Below are 19,871 nucleotides of genomic sequence, written 5' to 3' on the forward strand. Positions count from 1 at the left end.
AAATATGTGGGAAATTTCAAAACAAGTCTTCACAAATCTTTGTTTCAAACTAAAAAGAACTGACAGAGATATATACACTACAATTTTAGGCATAGATTTTGCGTAATAATTTGGGTATAAGTTGACTATCCTTCCTAGCCTCTTGTACAAACATTACATGACACCTGGGCTTTCAGATGCCAGTGACAAAATAGTTACTTATATCATGAAGATGGTTAACTGGCGTAACATTCTGGGTGGCATTAGGTGTCTATTAAGAATACCCCAGTAATTTAGCCAATACTTAATATGTCATATTAGTAACTAAGCAACAAATGTGAAATGTTTTTTTTCTAAAAACACTCAGTATATGGTGACTGATGGGAATTCATGAGTAAAACATATATAAAAGCAGTAAGGTATATTAACATTTCTACAGACTTATAGGTTGCCACAAGATCTGTCTTATGATTTTATGGTGTACTCATTACAGTTATACCAATATTATGACTTAAATTCACAATATCATAAAATTCTGTACATTTGAAGTGCTTATTAGATAGGCAGGTTGACTGAAGTGATAAAGGGAAACCGGAGCCCAAATGGAGTCCCTTTCACTCGTACCTTCAAAGTAATTGGAGCCCGAATGGCGTTCACGTCGCACATCTTCTTACGGGCCTGGAAGAAACGGAGCCCGAGTGAAGTCCATGTCACATACCTTCCTACTAGTGATGGGTCGTTCTTGAACGATTCGTTCATTTTGAATGAATCTTTAATGTGACTCGGGAAGAACGAGTGGTCTCGTTCTTCCCGAGTGATTCCTTCAGTCGCAGATGCGCATTTGCGCAACTTCCTATAGTTTCTGTATTGGAATGATTTATTCACCTGTTTCCAGCCTTCGGGTTTTTCGCGTCGTTCGTTCATCACGTGACAGCCCCATAAGCTTAGCCTAGTATGCAGTCTGAGCCGGAAACAGAATTGATTAGTTCATCTCTTGAGTCTTTCGAGTCGTTCGTTCTTTTGTCACGTGACCAATTACCGGCTCAGTACCTGTCAAATACTAACGTAAAATTCCATTTGTTGTATGTTGGATCATATTTAGAAATTATCATAAAATTATCAAAAATATCTAAAACGCATTTTCTTCTAAATAAAAAAGGTCTGTCAATTTCTGTCACTATGATTTTTTTACTGTTTCTTGAGGATCTGTGGTGTGTTATTTTATAAATAAATAATCCTGTTACAAATAAATTATTGATTAATTTGTCCTTTCATTGTCTTTGTCTATCATTAAACAAACACTAGGCTATATAATAAAATAATCCAAGCCTACAATTACAAAGTACTTATAGTTAATAATCGTACACTATATTCTATAGCAGTGTTCATTTTTACTCCAATTTTGAGTTTCCTGGTATAATAATTGTTTTTCCTATGCAGGCTTAACATATTGATCTAATATTTGTATAAAAAGATTGGTCAAAAAGGACATAATGACAAAGTAAAAGCAAATAACATTTTGAATTTGAATGATTAAGGTTAGTTTAAAATATTAAGGTTTTGATAACTTAAACTAATTAATAATAATAATAATAAACTATGCACCCGTTTGTAAGGAAAGTTGTAAATTAGTAACTAATTTCTATATCCAGTGCTGTGACGTCACATAACATAAGAATGAAGGACTCGAAAGACTCGAGGAATGAACTAATCAATTCTCTTTCCGGTTCAGACTGCATAGGTTAAGCTTATGCTTATGGGGCTGTCACGTGATGAACGATCGACTCAAACCCGAAGACTGGAGAGATGAACTAATCAATTCTGTTTCCGGCTCAGACTGCCTTGGTTAGCTAATTGGGCTGTCACGTGATGAACGAACTGCTCAAACCCGAAAACTTGTCAGATAAGAGGCGAGGTGAGCGAATCATAGACTAAAAACCCAGGTAAACAATGAATTAATATTTTCTGTTTCTTATAGCATTATAGTTTTGTCTTGTTTGTAGTGTGATCAACATTTGTGTAAGCAGTAGATGTGTTAGGGAGGTAACATTTTAATTATATTTTGCTAAAATGAACGAAATGACTCGAAAAAGGATTCGTTCATTTTGCTGAACGAGACTCAAAGGTCCGAGTCGGTAAAATGATCCGAACTTCCCATCACTACTTCCTACGGGCTTCAGAGGAACTGAGCCCCAATGGTGTCCAAGTCGCACGCCTTCATACGGCCCTAGAAGAAACTGAGCCCGAATGGAATCCCTACTCCGTCTTGAAGTATCCCTCCGCCTATAGGGGTGTTCTCAGGCTGGCCCGACCGCCATTTTGAATGTCAAGTTTGCTCCTTCCTCTGTCGCAAATAGAGAAGATTCCAGTTTCCTTTTGGTGTCACTACGCCCGGTGAGTTCTACACACGCAGAAATGGCGCGGTTAATTGTCTCACCTCTCCGCGAGATGTGTGATATATTTATACAAGAGCACATTTGTTTTTTCGTGTAGGTTTGGCAGCTAGTTAAATACCGGGGGTTGTCTCTGGGAAATCGTTCAGTGTAGCTAGCTGGTCTAGCGCTACTCCAGGCAGACATTAACGGAGATTTAACGGTATAAAGTGGTTAACTGGAGAATTGGGCGGCTTACACTACATTGCTAGAGTTTTCTGTTAGATTGACCAAATCGTACTGTCTCCACATTAGATTATATGTTTAAAAGGGAGTGTTGTGAAAGAGGCCCCGGTAGACGTTAGCCCGCCCGTGAGAGTACGTAGTATTACCAGCTGGCTCTTGCTGCCGGAAAATGCAGTTTTTATAGAGGTCGGCCTGGGACTCCTTCAGTTATTAACCCGAGTAGATGTGTTAGCAGCATTGCAGCATTTGCGGTTCAACGATACGCTAGTTTGATTTACACTGGCTAGCCCTGAAGAGTGAACGCAGATGACTAGCGAGCAGGTCCGCTAAGCTAACCTGAAGTAGTTAACGTGCCTGCTTACCTGTCTGCCTGCGTGGCTGTTTTTATTCAGTGAGTATTTTAGCCGGGGGCTTAGCTCTAGGGATATAATAGCTAACCAATTTTAACGGACCGGTTTAGTGGAAACAGGTGTGTGACTGAATTAAACATCGCTTGTCGTTCAGCTACCTGAATTTGGAGGGGGAAAACATTTACCTCGCATTTCCATACTTGTTTCTGCAGCAAGTACTGGCATTATTGCGTGACTGTTGTTACATAGTTTCTGATCTCTTTAAGCTGGCGGTATAAACAAATTAGGTCGTTATAAAAAGCAGCCAAAAAGACCGACACAATATTTTACTATGAAGAGTTTTGTGATTAAACTAACCTATAACGATGAATTAGTGTATCTGAATTGATCCCGTTGCTACTAGTTTGATAACTTGTCTATAGGCTAGTGGATGAATAGTAATGTTTTTTAAATGGTTGATTTCTGTGGGTCATGTATGAGACCACTTTCAGTATTCATTTGAAAGGGTTTGACAGTTATGTCACATATAACTGATCGACCATAAGAAATCTACCCAGACCAGCCATCCATCTACCATACTTGCTCTTTCAGTACACAGTCGTGGTGGGTACCCATGCCACTTTTTAAAAATAATGGTACTAGAATTTAATGAGTTTGGACAGCATTAACTACTAGTAATGTCTTCACTGAATCCTCATCGTTTACACCTCCCTGATAAATGTGGTTGTCATTGGTGCACTGTGTCCTGTCACTCCACAGGGACTGTTAACACACCAGATACGTTTTTGTTTGTTTCCCGTTGACGGCTGGCCTGCACTCTGTGTGCGTCTGCTTCCTCCAGAATTAGCTGCTGATGCAACGGTGATTTGACCTGGCGTATGTCTCACGCTGCGATTGTGAGGGCACAGCGTGCTGAATGCCATGCAGATCGTGGTGAAGCTTCTTGACTTTATGCTGCTGACAAGGTGTCTGGCTGCAAAGTTCTGCAGAGCCCAGCGAGCTCGCTCAGCCCTGCTGCAAGAAAATGACTTACGCCACCTCTGTTTTTCTGTGTTAAAACCAGGCTTGGTGCTTAACACTGAACTAACACTGAACAGACACTTGGAGCCTCTAAGTCATGCCTCTGATGTGATGTCTGCACACTGTGGCCGTTTATAAATGCTTGTTGTTTCAGGAAAAATATGCACATCAGATTTGTTCTTAGTTTTTAGAATTCCACAAAAATCACTATGAAAGTGCCATTACCAGACATTTAGGAATAACTGGAAAAAAACCATACTTTTGGATCACCCTTTTTCTATGGTAATAAATTATACTATGCAACTTTCAGCTAGGTGTTGTGTCTTAAAGAGAAAAAAAGTCACCGGTCACCTGAGCCTTTCTGATATAGCACATTGAGCCTGGTGATACCAAGGCAGTGGGGAACTGTAACACAACTTTAATGTATTACATGTGTATTAACTGTATTGTCTGTCATTAAGCAGAATGTTTCACGGATATGCCTTGATACTTGTGCTATAAAAGAAGAGATGGAAGAAATGAATCTTATAGCTAAGCATGTGGTTGATGAATGTTTTATTGGGGTCTGTGGTTTGAAACCTTAGTGCTTGCTCCATTAAATGGAATGGAATTTCAGCACGCTTTCATTTCAGATTGAACTATATGCTGCAACCATATAAAGTCCCCTGGGGTTTATTCAGCAGTATATAAAACAAATATTCTTTTTGAAATCATAAGCCTGGGAGGAAAGTCACCTGTTTAAAGTTGAGGAAACAATATTAAAATGCATATACAGTTAAGATACTTTAAATAGACATAATATCCTAACCTTCTAAGCTGTCATGCAGGTTAGCACATTTTATCCATATGTTTTATATAACTGTCAAAGATAGCATTAAGCATCATTTTTATATTATACTGTGAACTTCAATTGATGGGTGTTGTCATTTATTTATTTTTTCAAAAAGAGGATGCCAGCTCCAATCAGACTACGGGAGCTAATCCGGACCATCCGGACTGCTCGGACCCAGGCAGAAGAACGGGAAATGATCCAGAAAGAATGCGCTGCTATTAGATCTTCTTTCCGAGAGGAAGATAATACGTACCGCTGTAGAAATGTTGCTAAGCTCCTCTACATGCACATGCTGGGCTACCCGGCACACTTTGGACAAGTAAGTGGCGAGACTTGGTCAGTTTGACAGGCCTTAAACACTTCTGCTTCTGTGCCAAAAGTAATATATTAAACATTTCTTCCCATTTCCTTTTAGTGGTCATTGTGCTGTGACTTAAATTTCAAAGTGATGATTCTGTCTTTCAGCTGGAATGCCTGAAATTGATTGCATCTCAGAAGTTTACAGACAAGAGGATAGGGTATCTAGGTGCCATGCTGCTGCTAGATGAGAGACAGGATGTGCATCTCCTAATGACAAACTGCATCAAGAAGTAAGGAACTGCTCACTTCAGTGGAATCCCATTTGCACATTCGTTTCTGAAGCATTTTTATTTGCCTAACGGGTATTACACTATGATTTATCCGCCTTAAGTAAACAACACCTTTTGGTTACGCTTCTGCTTGCCTGTTTCTCTTCCTTTCACCAGCGATCTCAATCACAGCACACAGTACGTCCAGGGTGTGGCCTTGTGCACCCTGGGTTGCATGGGCTCAGCAGAGATGTGTCGTGATCTGGCCGGAGAAGTGGAAAAGCTCCTCAAGACGTCAAATTCCTACCTAAGAAAAAAGGTGCCTTTGCAGCACAATCCTGCTTGTTGCACATAAAACTGCACTGTCTGCAAAGTAGTCAACTGTTGTTGCTCAACTTCTTTGAACTGCAGAATTTGCCAGTTATGGGTTATGTTGGCTACCTGACAGTTTGGGCTGTGGATTTTTAAGCTGCATGATGTTCATTATTTATTTTCCTGTGGTGTATTTGAGAGCTGATGTAGTGGAAGGCTGAACAGATACAGTACTGTATGCAAGTCTTGGGCTGGCAGAGAAAACTGTTTAAAGTATGTTTTTGTTGGTGTAAATTTTATATCCATCAAAGTGTGTTTAGCTATTTTAAAACCTCTCCTGACATCCCCCTAGTACTGTGGGGAGATTTGTGGCTCTGCAGGTTAGGTCTCTCTCACATGGTTGCCAGTTCAGATCATGTGATTGGCAGAGTGATGCCACTGTTGGGCCCTTAAGTAAGGCCCTTACCTCAGTTGCTCCAGGGACTGTCTGACCCTCTTTCTGAACCGTATGTCGCCTTAGATAGAAGCGTCAGCTAAATACAGTCGCCCTTTCAGATTTTCAGCGGATAAAGGGGGAAGATCCTGGCGAATGTGAAAATCGATGCATAATATTAATATTTAGAATGCACTTGGACTCTATTAAATGACACTAATATTTATATGATATAGATCATATTCAGTATTGTTTATATATTTTTAGCTTATGCGTTATCCGTGAGTTTCTGCGATATTTCGGCAAGCTCCGAAAATTTTCCCATCTAATTGTTCACGGCCAACTCGCAAATAATCAAAACCATGAGTGTCAAATTCACACATGTGGAAGGGTAACTGTAAATGCAATGTATTATTTCCAGTAACCATCCAGTATACCCATGTAAACCATTGACTCAAAGACAAGCATACACTATGCCTGGCTAATCAATACCTTATCAAGTTGTTTTATTAATCTGGTGGTGAAATTTAACAGATAAATGGAATATATTTTGCAGTGTTTGTGTGAGTTCATGTTTATAACAATATCACTTGTCTCACTGCAGGCAGCATTGTGTGCAGTCCATGTGATCCGGAAGGTGCCTGAGTTAATGGAAATGTTTCTTCCAGCGACAAAAAACCTACTGAATGAGAAGAATCATGGTGAGACATAAGAATGGATGGTGAAGGGACGGGTGTTTAACTGTCACCTCAGACCTGTCTTTGCCAAGGGCCCTGGTGGGACTGCTTATATCTTGATAGATCTGCACTGGTCTCCTCATGTTGACGTTGTATTAAGTGACTCGCCTCGTTTGCTTGACAGCACCAGGGGGTGTGATATATAGGTGAGCTAATCTGCGTGCGGTGCTTCCTCGTTTCAGGTGTCCTGCACACGTCTGTCGTTTTGCTCACAGAGATGTGTGAGCGGAGTCCCGACATGCTGGCACACTTCCGGAAGGTACAGCTTGGCTCTCTGTTTCTCATACGCCTTTGCCTCTCCTTTTCCTCTGCCCAGAGGCACTGCTCGGTTCGGGGTCTGATACCTCAGTTCTGATACCTCTCTTTACTCAGAGTTCTGGAGCAGTTCCAGAATTTCAGGAATTCCATTTCCAGTTACCGAAAGATCGTAATCTGTCTCATTGCTTTAAAGCAGTGTTTCCCAGTCTGGTTAGTGGGGACCCACAGATGGTCCACGTTTTTGCTCCCTCCTGGCTCACAAAAATGTGGACTGTCTGGCAGGGAGCCAGGAAGGAGCAAAAACTTGGACTGGTTGTGGGTCACCAAGAACTGGATTGGGAAATACTGATTTAAAGTCATGAACCTGTGTCTGTGGATGCACAGCTAGGCTATATTGAGACATGGGGTTGCATATGTGTGAAACTGGACTTCCACAGGCCCGGTCTCTGCCCCCTGTACAAGCTGTCAGCTGAGATGAATCAGTAGCTGTACCTCCTTTAAATTTCTCTCTAAATGAAACTTTTCCGGTTCTCCCTAACATCTACCTCATTTTTCTGTCATTTGTCTTTGTTACAATTCCTGCATTGTGTTAGAATGAGAAGGTAAGAGGACGTTTGGTTGATTGCTGGTGCATGCCCATGCCAAGATATTTAAGGTCATTGTAGGTGTAGTGCAATTTTTGTGGAAGTATTGTTTATTACTTTGGAAAGTCACTTATTCTGTTGTCTTTGCCAGTCTTGGCAGGCTTTATATGTTTATTTGCTTATTTATTTGTAATACATGCATTCTTGGCCATTATACAGTCTTTTCACTTCAGCAAATCATTTTATGACTGTATAATTACATTCACATTCAACTGAATGTCAATTTGCATAAGTATGCTCAGTTAATTAAATTGGATAGTTAGGAATCATAGATTACATTTCACAATTTGGCAATTTTATTATTTGTAGGAATAGTAATGTAATCTTTAGAAAAAGAAAATTTTATCTAACATTATACCAACATTGCTTTTATAAAGCGGTATATGTCTATATAACATTTCCGTACACAAAGACTTGCTGAGTAAAAAGTTTTTTCAGCAAATTAACAATGGATATTTACGAATAGATGGTTTACTTAAAGGTATAAATGTTTAATTTACAGGACATGTCAATGACCGTGTTTCTGGCAACTCTATACAGCTGTGTATTTATTTTCTTGAGCAATATCTGTGTGTTGATGTGTCTTCAAACAGTTCCATTATCACAGACTCTGCCTCTGTTGCTCACATTTCAGTTGGTCCCGCAGCTGGTCAGAATTCTTAAGAACCTCATCATGTCGGGCTACTCACCAGAACATGATGTGTCTGGTATCAGTGACCCATTCCTACAGGTAATGGGTCTTGCCTGCGATTCGCATTCAATAAATGCATGTGTTTTAGGAGTGATCAGTGACATTTGCCGTTTCAGGTGAGAATATTGAGGTTGCTAAGAATTCTGGGAAAAGGCGATGACGACTCCAGTGAAGCCATGAATGACATCCTTGCACAGGTGTGATTTATCACTTTGTTTTTCTTCATGTTTTTTCATGAACTTACCAAAATTAAGTTGTAGAGCGGTTAGGTTTCACACATTCAGTGCCCACCATAGCAAATCATCTTCTCTACCTTTTCTAGGTTGCAACCAACACAGAGACAAGTAAAAATGTTGGCAACGCCATCCTCTACGAAACAGTGCTGACCATTATGGACATCAAGTCAGAAAGCGGACTGAGGGTCAGACTGGTTCTATTCTCTTCGGGGGTGGGGGGGGCAAGCACGTATACAAGTAACTTGTTTTAATTTGTAAAGATGTGTGCATTGAAAAGTTATTAAACTCCATTTTTATGTAGGTATTGGCAATTAACATCTTGGGGCGCTTCCTACTAAACAATGACAAAAACATCAGGTGAGTGATTTATAGCGCTATGGTCATTAGGAACTGAGTAGATGGGTGGGCAGAACATGATACACTTTTTTTTTATTGTTTTGTTCAGATATGTAGCACTAACATCCCTGTTGAAGACTGTACAGACTGACCACAATGCTGTGCAGAGGCATAGAAGCACCATTGTAGACTGCCTGAAGGACCTTGATGTGTCCATCAAAAGGTAAGTAAGACAGGTGTGTTCATCATTGCGAGACACTCGTATGATCTGTTGAAGTCCCTCTGTGACCGTCGGATGGCTGACACATTGGTGCTTTCCCCAGACGAGCGATGGAGCTCAGCTTTGCACTTGTGAATGGAAACAATGTCCGTGGGATGATGAAGGAGCTACTTCACTTCCTGGACATGTGTGACCCTGAATTTAAAGCTGACTGTGCATCAGGAATCTTCCTCGCTGCAGAAAAGTAAGGTTTTTATCCATGAAGATAAAAAGATTAAGAGGTTGGGTATTGTGGAGTGTACGATATGAATCTACACCCTTGTGCAAATTAATTGAAACGGGTAATACTTTTTCACAATCTGATTTTTTTTTCATTCCGGAAAGCCAACATTATGCCTTCATTAGTCACCTTTTCAGTCGATTGGGGTTACATCATCAAACGCAGGAAATTTCATCATTGTTACATTTTCTGACTAGTCAGGCATCTTCAGCATGATTAACAACTCTGAGCTATTAGCTAAGTTCTCCCCAAACGAGCTTGATGGGCCGAATGGCCTCCTCTCGTTTGTAAATTTCTTATGTTCTTATGATCTCGCCCTGTGCCGTATGTCGAAAATGGATAGGAATTTCATCAACGAGAAGAAAACTAAGGTACTTTAATTGGCCTGTAAACTCTGGATTTAAACCCTATAGAGCAGGGGTCTCCAACTCCAGTCCTGGAGAGCTACTAACCAGTAGGTTTTCTATCCTACCTGGCTTCTGATGAGCCACACTAGTTCTCAGGTAAATACCAGGAGCAAGTGGGGCGCATGAGAAGCCAGGTAGGATAGAAATCTTACTGGATAGTAGCTCTCCAGGACCGGAGTTGGAGACCCCGGCTATGGAGAATTTGTGGTCAATCTACAAGCAGTGCCTTCATGGAATGGATTATAACACAAAAGATAAGCTTATTCAGGCGTTAATTCAAGTATGGTACTGGGACCCCAAGATCACTAAAGACTGCTCAGAATTGTTGGATTGTGTGTCCAATTGCATCCAAATGCTACGGGGAAAATAACCCAAGGAGGTCATATTGTATGTTGAAATGTTGATGCTTTGAATTTGTTTCAGTTAATTTGTACAGGGGTGTATGTGTGGAGTTCTGTGAGATCTGCAGGTTCTTAATATTTATTAAATTGTTCCATGATAAGTATACTGTGTGTTTAACTCCCTTTGATTGCTTAGTATGCAATTCAAAAAATAACTCTAGTTCTTTATGGTCAAGAACAATGTTGTATGTTCTCAGCATTTTGTCTCGCTTGTTTTAAAAGTAGATAAATCTGCGTTGTCTCTTATGTTGCACTTCTGGTTCTTGCTTTGTCATAAGTGGTGTGTAGTTGTTGTTGTTATGTAGCTTCTCCTCCAATACTGCTTACACTTGTTTGGCCAGTCACTGAGGCTCAGCCTAGTTGCACATATGCCTAGTTGACTGCTAGACACATATGTTTCCAATGTGGTATTTGCCTCATATGTAAATGAAAATGTCTTCTGCTGTGTTGACTTCAGGCTTTGTGTTTTGCTTACAGGTATGCACCCTCAAAAAGATGGCACATAGATACCATTATGAAGGTCTTGACAACGGTATGATTCCTGCTGGTTTAGGGAGTGTGTATTATTACTATACAGTACTTTTGTACTGTATATAAGATTTGATGGATGATTATTTATGTAAGCATAAAGATGAGTCTCAAAGCAGTGACAGCAGCTTGTGTATGTCTAAATGACACAAGCCTCAGGTAACCGTGGCTCTATACTTCACTTAGGCGGGCAGTTATGTGCGAGACGATTCTGTGCCCAACCTCATACAGCTGATCACCAACAGTGTGGAGATGCACTCATACACAGTGCAGAGGCTATACAAAGCTGTGCTGGACGACATCTCGCAAGTAAGTGGCCAAAGAACTTGTTTTATGAGCACTGCAGAACGGAAACATGTCCATGCGGATTATTTGTTAGGATGTCACAAAAGTTTGTGTGTGTGGGGGGGTAACTGTCACCTTTGACATACTCATACAAATGGCTGTTCCTTCTCATGCTGACCCTGTGTGAGTGTCAGCCTTGCAGTAATGAGACTGACGAGGTATTGCCCCAGTTTGCTGTTTTTTTTTTTTTTTTTCCTTTTTCCTTTTGATTGTCATAATGTGAAGACGTGTAGGGGTTTTTGGAACAACACGCACCACAAGCAGTATGCAAGCGACGATTTGCAGCGTTGACATCTCCAGGAATACATCTCAGCTTGCCGTCAGTTGTTGGGAATGAATCATCTGTGTGTTATTGCACAGATGGGGGATGACAGATTGCTTTTTAAAAACAGAATATCAAAATGCTTCAACATGGCCCCACACCATACTGACACCCCCCGGGGGCTTTGTGTTCTCTCTATAATCTGTGTGGATCTTTCTTTTTCTTATCAAAGTCATCCGAAAGTTGCCCTTCTCGATAGGTTAAGGAGAAGCAAACGGTATCTTGCATATGGCACTGAACTTGTTCTTCTGTTTGCTGGCTGTCTTATTTTCAGCAGCCCTTGGTACAGGTGGCATCCTGGTGTATGGGCGAGTATGGTGACCTGCTGGTGTCGGGTCAGTGTGAAGAGGAGGAGCCCATCCACGTACGTACCCTGTGCTGCTGCTTATTCAGTGAGTCTTTCCTACATCTGCAGCATAACCTCAGTGTCTTCTGTCTACTGTGAATTACACACAGGTCACAGAAGATGAGGTGCTGGATGTTTTGGAAGGCGTCCTTGTGTCCAATCTGTCTTCTCCGATAACTCGGGGCTATGCGCTCACAGCAATTATGAAGCTCTCCACGCGTTTCAGCAGTGTGAAGTACGAACTTTTACTGCTGTGACTGTGACATAACTTTTCTCACTCTGTTTTCTCTGCTCGATCAGATGTCATTTTCCCATGTGTGTGTTTGTGTGCTTGCAGTCGAATCAAGCGGGTTGTGTCAATATATGGGAGCAGCATCGACGTGGAGCTCCAGCAGAGGGCTGTGGAGTACAATGCGCTTTTCAAGAAATATGACCACATGAGGTATGTCACAATCACATCACTCTCCTATCACGCTTTGATTGTTGTCCTTGGCTCGTCCTCAGTTGGTCTTCTGTGGCTCTTTACTGTAATGTGCTCTTTAATTGACAAAATGTAAACAGGTTTAGTTGTGTACTATAGGTCAGTGTTACTGTTTCCTTTTTCTTTTTTCATACTTTTAGAGGGAAAAAAAACACTAAATATTGTCCTTATGTGAACTCACATGCCTGTGTTTAATATGTAAGGACTCACACATACTTGTTTAAAAATCGTTGTGGAAGACAGGACTTTCTTTGAAATGGCCGGTATGAATGGCCAGATCCCTGAATGGCTGTGGTTCAATAATTATGTTATCATGCTCACATTGTGTATGTATTGCAGATTTTTTTTTTTTGTAAATTATATGCATGACAAAGTTCTGTCAACCCTCTCACTTTCCATAACTGCCTACCGCTTATGAGCATTGGACAGTCGATCTGTGATTTGACCCTGAAGTCCCCATTGTTCCCCCCACCCCGTATTGTTCTTTTGCCTGTAGGTCTGCCTTATTAGAGCGAATGCCCATCATGGAAAAAACCACCACCAATGGCCCCACAGAGATACTGCACACCAATGGGGAGGCAGAGCCTTCGGTTCGGGACTCCAAACACCCTCCCAACATCCCACAGCCTTCTTCCCAAGTGAGGGAAACATAATCTCATAGCCAGCATGGGTCCAACATGTGCTACTCACTGGGGTGCAAATCTGTTACTGTTACTGAGTGGCCAATGACTGTGCCTTCCTCAGTTTTGAAACATGCCATTTTTGCATTAAATGCATGATTTGTTTAATTGTTGCCCACTGAGTCAGCTCAGATGTCATTTATTGACACCTTCACTATGACACTTTAAATTATACTGTTTTAAGGCTGTGAATTGTATCTTTGCTGAAGGCTAATGATCTGTTAGACCTTCTGGGAGGGAACGATGTAGTGCCTGTGATCCAGACTGAGCTGCCCACGAAACCAGCCTCCTCTGGTGGGGAGTTACTGGACCTACTGGGGGATCTTTCGCTCTCAGGTAGGATGGAGTCCTGCTTCATTGCCAACCCTTTTGTGCTTTGCCTGGTGTTTCTGGTATTTGTTCTCAGAGTAGCTCCTGACAGAAACTATTTTAAGGTGATCCAGTTATGACCTGATTTATACCAAAATGTTTGTTTTTGAAAGCGGCTATTTGAATCATGTGGATCCCCGTAATCTAGTCTCTGATGTGCATCAGGTTTTTGTATGTGTCGTGCATGGTGATGAGGCAAGAATGTTATTCTTGGAAAGAGGCGTATGTACCTGTGAAAGCAATGCTTCCACCAATGTAAATGGAAGGCTATTAGGGGAGTGATTCATTTAACTGAACAGTATCTTCGCATCCTGAAGAGAATGTTATTGAGAAACAAGGTTCTTGCACAGCAGTGGAGAGACATCCTGTCTACCTCGCTTATTCCATTTTCCATGCTCTGCCTTCCCCTTGCTCTGGCTGCTGTAAACTGGGAGGCTTCCTCCCGATTCCTCAGCACCTTCTGGTGCATCACTGAAGCCAGCTGCTGTGCTCCGCCGGTCCCATGGAGCCTTTGACTTGGGGGATGCTGGGGGGTTGGGCATGCGTGGGGTGTAGCGAGACCCGAGTGCAGAATCTGTCCCAGCTGGACGCAGATGGCTGCCACGTGTGAGCAGTGGATGGTTCCATGCCACCCTCCTGCCAAATTGGACGCTCTAAGCTTGTTGTGTTTGTGAAGTGAGCCTGCAGGATTTGCCAGCTGTGCTGGCTATAAAACTGACTTTGATGGTGCAGCTCAGTTATAATATCTGTCAGGTTTAATGACCCAAGAGCTGAAAGACAATATTTAGAAGTTGCCCAAAAAGTCATTTTTGAGCCTGAAAAATGCATATTATTCCATGCTGTTATATTGCCCTGCTGCTCTGAAAAGGTGTGTTCTGCTCCAAACCCAGGTGTCCCAGCCCCTGCTGCTCCCATCTCTGTCTCGCAGCCCACCTTCCTGCTGGATGGCATCTCCTCCCAGCCCCTTTTTAATGATGTTGCAGGAGGTGAGAGTGGCACCTTGCACACAGCCATTCTGGGTCGTCAGCTTCCCAGGAAGTGTCCCCATATATGTCCTCTAGGAGGCACATGTCCTCTAGTACAGTCACTTAGGTTTAATATTATATGAATTCTCGATTCCCTATAGTGCAAGAATTTTTGTAGCCATTTAATCAGTGTTAAATGTATTTGTTTTTCCCCATTTTTAGCCATTCCACCAATGACAGCCTACAATAAAAATGGACTGAAAATAGACTTCACATTTGAAAGGTCCAATTCAAATCCCAATGTGTCCGTTATTACCATCCATGCGTCCAACTTGACCGAGGTAGACATGGCTGATTTTGTATTCCAAGCTGCGGTACCAAAGGTGAGGTGTCTTTCACTGTAGTTGCAGTGCTGAGAATTACCGTATTACCACCCAAACAGACCAAAAATTTGAGTAACAATAAATGAGGGGCAGTTAAGCAGGAAATATTAACCGACGTGGCTTTTCTCAGACCTTCCAGCTGCAGCTCCTCTCCCCCAGCAGTAATGTTGTTCCTGGACTCAACAAGGGAACTGTCACACAGGTGATCAAGGTGCTGAACCCACAGAAGGTACGTGCTGTTCCCCCACAGAGTATATAGAGCTTATTTTAGTTTACTTGCTGGGAGAGTAATCATTGATTTTTATATTAATTTTTTATGTATTTTTTTTAATTCCCAGCAACAACTTCGCATGAGGATCAAACTGACTTATACCCATAAAGGGTCTTCGGTTCAAGATCTGGCAGAGGTCAACAATTTCCCCACTCAGTCCTGGCAGTGAAGGGTTGGCTCTTGCTCTCAAAGACCCCTCCTCCCCCACCTGCTAAATGAACTATGGGAAAGACTGCCCCCCCGCCCAAACTGTGATGTCAGCACAGACTGGTACCCCGAGGTGGCCCGGGGGAAACAGGATTCCTTCAGACACAATATGATGATGATGATGCGTCTGACGATTAGCTCAGCAAAAGTATCTGACGACATATCCATTTAGCAAGTGCGACTGGTGTCAGTGCCATCCCCGATGTCCACTTCACCTAAGCACTACTCTGACGCACGCAAACACGTGCTGCTGCCGGGGAGGCATGCAGAGCCAGGAGCTGCTTCATATCAGCAGTTCCTCTGCTAAAAGGAGTCCCTTTCATGTTTTTAGCAGTTCTTCATCTAACTAAATTGTCAGGATGCCTTTTATTTCTTGTTTAATGTCCCCTCCAGAAATGAAATACAGCAGAAGGTTAGTTTTTTGCACTTTAATCACTTCTCCCTGTGTACTGTGGGGAATTACGACGTGGCTGTGGGGTTTCTGGCTCTTTCTGGGTTTTGTTAGTATGTCATTTATTCTCCAGTTTGGTGTCTTGGTCTTAATTTCTGTAATAAAAATCATCCATCTTCAGGCTAGGTACAACCCTTTTGGTCCAAATACTATGCTTCTGGTTTTTGGCATGTTCATATAAAACTGACTAATTCAGCCTAACTTAACCAGTTGCAGATTGTCAGTGTTTTGGCTGAAAATTCAGCCTTGCATTCTTTTAGCAATAATGTTGAAATTGAAAGGGATAAAATATATCTTGTTGAAATGGTTATTTCCCCCATTCCAGTTTGAATGAGGATTAAACTTGGAATTGGAAATGTACACTTCATTTGGTATATAGGGTTGCATGTTAATTTGTTTGGCCTATTTATTTCTTTATTTTTCCCTGGTTACCATGCTAATGTGACTAACAGTCTTTAAAAACTGCAGCCAAAGTGCAGTACATTTTATGCATCCCAAATTTTCTCATGGCAGTTACCTTTTGGCAAAATCACCCTTTTAATGCATTACAGAATGAACTGTTGTCATTAGTACACAACGTATAGTACACAACATTGTCATGTCAATGAATTCTTATTTCATTGACCATATTGTTTTTTCACCTAATTCTCCTTAAGGTAAACACATCACCAGATCACAACCCAATCTCATGCTGATTTTTTTTAAATTTACCAAACCAGAATCCTAACATTTGTATCCCCACTACAGAACCACTATGACTACTTACTGTCGAACTTGAATTTGGCATTTCAGAACCCACAGTTCCTTGAATGTTTTTTTTGAAGTCTTACTACAACTGTTGTAGGTGATGTAGCCAAGCAGTGTTTGTGTGCAGTGAGTACATGTATATTATTTTGAGTCTCATGCAGTTTTTTTGTCGTCATGTTTTATCTGAAGTTTCTGTCTGGTTTAAGCACCTATGTGGTGGTTTTTCACTGTCTCCCCTCCATTCACCCTTCTGCAGGCAGGCAGCTTTCATGGAGTTTGCAGTGATACTTATGTCCTGCCCAGTAATGCTTGAACAGAGCAATGTGCCTTTTTTCCTTCTCTGATGTATGAAAGATCTTGATGTTGAAGAGGAATGGTTTTTAGGCATCTTGCTACTGTATTGCCGTCTGGAAAATCAGGGCAATTACACCATAGGTCATCGATATGTGGATTTGAATACCTCAAGCTGTTGAGGCATGTTATATGGGATTCAGTGCTGTGGCTGCACAGCAAGCATTTTCTACAGGATTTTGTTCAACTGGTTATTGTCAGAATATCCATTCATTTCAGATGACCTGATTTATTTTGTGACACTATAGAGCCATTTTATTTTTCCCTCTTGGTTGTTTATACATGAATCTTCATGACCAGATCACCAGTTATTTATCAGAGTAAATCCCTACCAATGTAACATGATCTAAATCGAAAAGTGTGAAATGAATGACTTTATGCAATATTGGAATTATATGGTATGTACAGAAGATGTTGGGACTTCCTTCCCCATTCAGTTTTATGTACAGCTTTCATAAAATTAATTTCAGGAGAGCATGATGTGGTGAAATGTTTCTACTAAACCCATAAACCCAGTTTTCATGTTCGTGTGTGTTAAAATTGTAGTGTCCTATGTTTGTAGGTTTCTGCAACATTGTATCTACAGCTCCTACAATGTATTGCTTAATCTGGTTAAGACTGATAATTTAAGAAGCAAATTACTTTTTACCATGAACTATGTTTTCTTCTAAGTTTAATTGAGAATCTTTTTTGCATATTATATAACTGTAATGAGGCCAGATGTCTGATGTCAGACTGTAGTGCAATTTCACTTCCAGTCACTCTGAGTAGAATAATAATCAATCCCAGTTCTTATAAGATTTAACTGGCCAGATGTGTGGTGGTGTTGCACTGAAATAATTGGGTTTGTTCACAGTGTCATGGTCTCTCGTGTGTAGTTTGTATAAAGGTTTGTTTTTCCAAATGCATTGTCATTAAGCTGGTTAATGTAAAATATGTATGAAAACTTTACCCAATAATGACATTTTGTAGGCGGGGCGCTGCAGGCCTTTGACGATCACTGGGGTGGGGGGCGTGGAACACAAGTGGAATTCTTTAAAAACAGATAGCACGTGTGTAAATTTTACACCTGTGTCTTACACTCACACACAGTAAGACAGGATGTCAGCTGCAAACATTTCAGTTCTTAGCTTCAGGGCTGCATGTGAGAACCAGTGTAAATATTTTCATTTCTACTCTTTAAGTATCTGCCTTTTGAAGTTTAAAGAGATTAAATCAACTGAACCACCACATCTCTTTGCTGAACTGGAACCTAAATGTACATTTAGAAGTGTTCAACTTAAACCTCTGTAAAAAAATAAATGCAAAAATTCACACCGTACCATTTTGGGGACAATAAAAGTGAGCTCACACCATTCTGCTTGATGCTATTGTCTCTGTCTTCCATCATCTTACAAAGCATAAGCTGTGATAGCCTCGAGTGTGCAAATCGATCACCAGAAATTTGACTTTACATCAACTGGAAATAAATTCTAAGGACTGAGCACTTAGGTTTATGATGACACATCATACCTAGGTGAATATAAATGTATGAACAAAAAAAATTGGTTTCTGCTTGTCAGTCTGGTAATGCTTAAGGCCAGGGGTGGCCAATCTTATCCGCAAAGGGCCGGTATGTATGCAGGTTTTCCCTGCAACTCCCTAATTAGGTCATGAAGTAAAGGACTGATTGGCTGAAGAGTCCTCACACCTGGGTTTGAACAGCTGACCTAAAGGTTATCCCAAAAACCTGCATACACATCGGCCCTTTGCGGATAAGATTGGCCACCCCTGCTTAAGGCTGTTCCCAAAGAAGGACATTACAAAATTCATCATTTCTCTAATGTTTTTGATTCGAAACTTGATGTTGTGCAGTGTTTATGTTGTTCAGCGTTACAGTGGCAAATCCATACCCATGAGCTGTGTGTCTGCCCCACCATGGTTTCCAATCTCGATATGGAACCCTGCCTTGCCAATCTGATGACAGAAGTAGGATCCAGACTAGTGGAAGAAATAAATGAGCGTCTGGAGCAGGTGTGGGAAGATACCATAAGGCACCATAAGGTTCACGGTTAATGGGGCTGCGATCTGACACTTAAAGGTATACTGTATGTATGGAATCACTTCAGTAGACCTTTTCAGATTGAGCCAACTTTTTTTTTTTTTGGTTTATTACTGCAACAGAATACTGTGGTTTGTAGTAAACCTGTTGTATTCACCTTTGATAAATGGGAAACATCCTGTGAAATGGCTTCAAACCAATTTATTATGTCATTAAGTGAGTTCTTGCCTGTGCCATGCACAGACAAACCACACGGAAACTGATATGTACAGGGCTGGACTAGCCATCTGGCATACAGGGTATTTTTCCAGTAGGCCAATGGGTATGTAGGCTGACCACCCACCCCACACACGGCAAAATTAATGTGGGGTCATGGAGACCCCAAAGTCCAGAATTGAATTTTAATCTCAGTCCAGTCCTGGAATTTAATTAGCTGCATAAAATCATCTTTCATTCCTCTCCTACTTGAAGAGAATGACTTTTCATAACAGCTGGCTATTCTGTGAATTATTTTGTTCGAGTTCTTTCATCTACAACATTTGTTCAGAATCTTTCTGTGATTTGTTCACTTCCAACTCACAAGCTTTGGATATTTTTCACTCCATGAGTAGGCAGGGCTGCTAGGTTTGGTCAGCTGGCTGGCGTGATATTTTCATTCCGAGATAAGTCTGCATTTATGCAGTCATGCATTTATATGCATGTAACAGTTTTATTACCAAATATCTGTAGTGCTTTTGATGCATCTGTTAGGCTTATATTGGAATAATGTAGATTTGCCATAATATTCCTTGTGTGAGCGTCACGCCAGATGCATTGGCAACCCTGAGTATGGTGGTCCCCCAGAGATATCTTCCTGTCCGGTGGGGTGGTCTCCGTTAATGTTTTGTTTTTCCATCCATCCATATTCTATACCTGCTTGTCTAATGCAGGGTCATGGAGTGTTTTGCTATTTATTTATTAAATACTTTATGAATGAATGAGATTTATCAGCCAGGTGAGTTCGCACTTATGAGGAATTTGTTTTGGTATAACTGCAGTGGCATACAACAAACTATATTTAT

General features: G+C 41.1%; 1 protein-coding gene across 3 annotated transcripts; it reads left to right on the forward strand.

Moving 5' to 3' along the window:
- Positions 1-1,903: 1,903 nt before the first annotated feature.
- LOC111857427 (AP-1 complex subunit gamma-1) lies at positions 1,904-18,124 on the forward strand. Of its 3 annotated transcripts, none has more exons than XM_072698103.1 (23): positions 1,904-1,922; positions 4,915-5,118; positions 5,265-5,389; positions 5,546-5,687; positions 6,718-6,814; positions 7,033-7,109; positions 8,387-8,482; positions 8,560-8,640; positions 8,766-8,864; positions 8,981-9,036; positions 9,125-9,238; positions 9,339-9,479; positions 10,801-10,855; positions 11,038-11,160; positions 11,793-11,882; positions 11,975-12,099; positions 12,202-12,306; positions 12,842-12,983; positions 13,235-13,361; positions 14,285-14,380; positions 14,582-14,742; positions 14,873-14,971; positions 15,081-18,124. In XM_072698103.1, exons 2-23 carry the CDS (start codon positions 4,918-4,920, stop codon positions 15,180-15,182), a joined length of 2,454 nt encoding a protein of 817 aa, XP_072554204.1. In that variant the 5' UTR covers positions 1,904-1,922; positions 4,915-4,917; the 3' UTR covers positions 15,183-18,124. The 3 variants fall into 3 exon arrangements, with proteins under 3 accessions (XP_072554204.1, XP_023694057.1, XP_072554206.1); XM_023838289.2 differs by lacking the exon at positions 1,904-1,922 and adding an exon at positions 2,265-2,373; XM_072698105.1 differs by lacking the exon at positions 1,904-1,922 and adding an exon at positions 2,407-2,988.
- The last annotated feature ends 1,747 nt before the right edge of the window (positions 18,125-19,871 follow it).

The sequence above is a fragment of the Paramormyrops kingsleyae genome, chromosome 13 (genome assembly GCF_048594095.1).
Source record: "Paramormyrops kingsleyae isolate MSU_618 chromosome 13, PKINGS_0.4, whole genome shotgun sequence".
Lineage (NCBI taxonomy): Eukaryota > Metazoa > Chordata > Actinopteri > Osteoglossiformes > Mormyridae > Paramormyrops > Paramormyrops kingsleyae.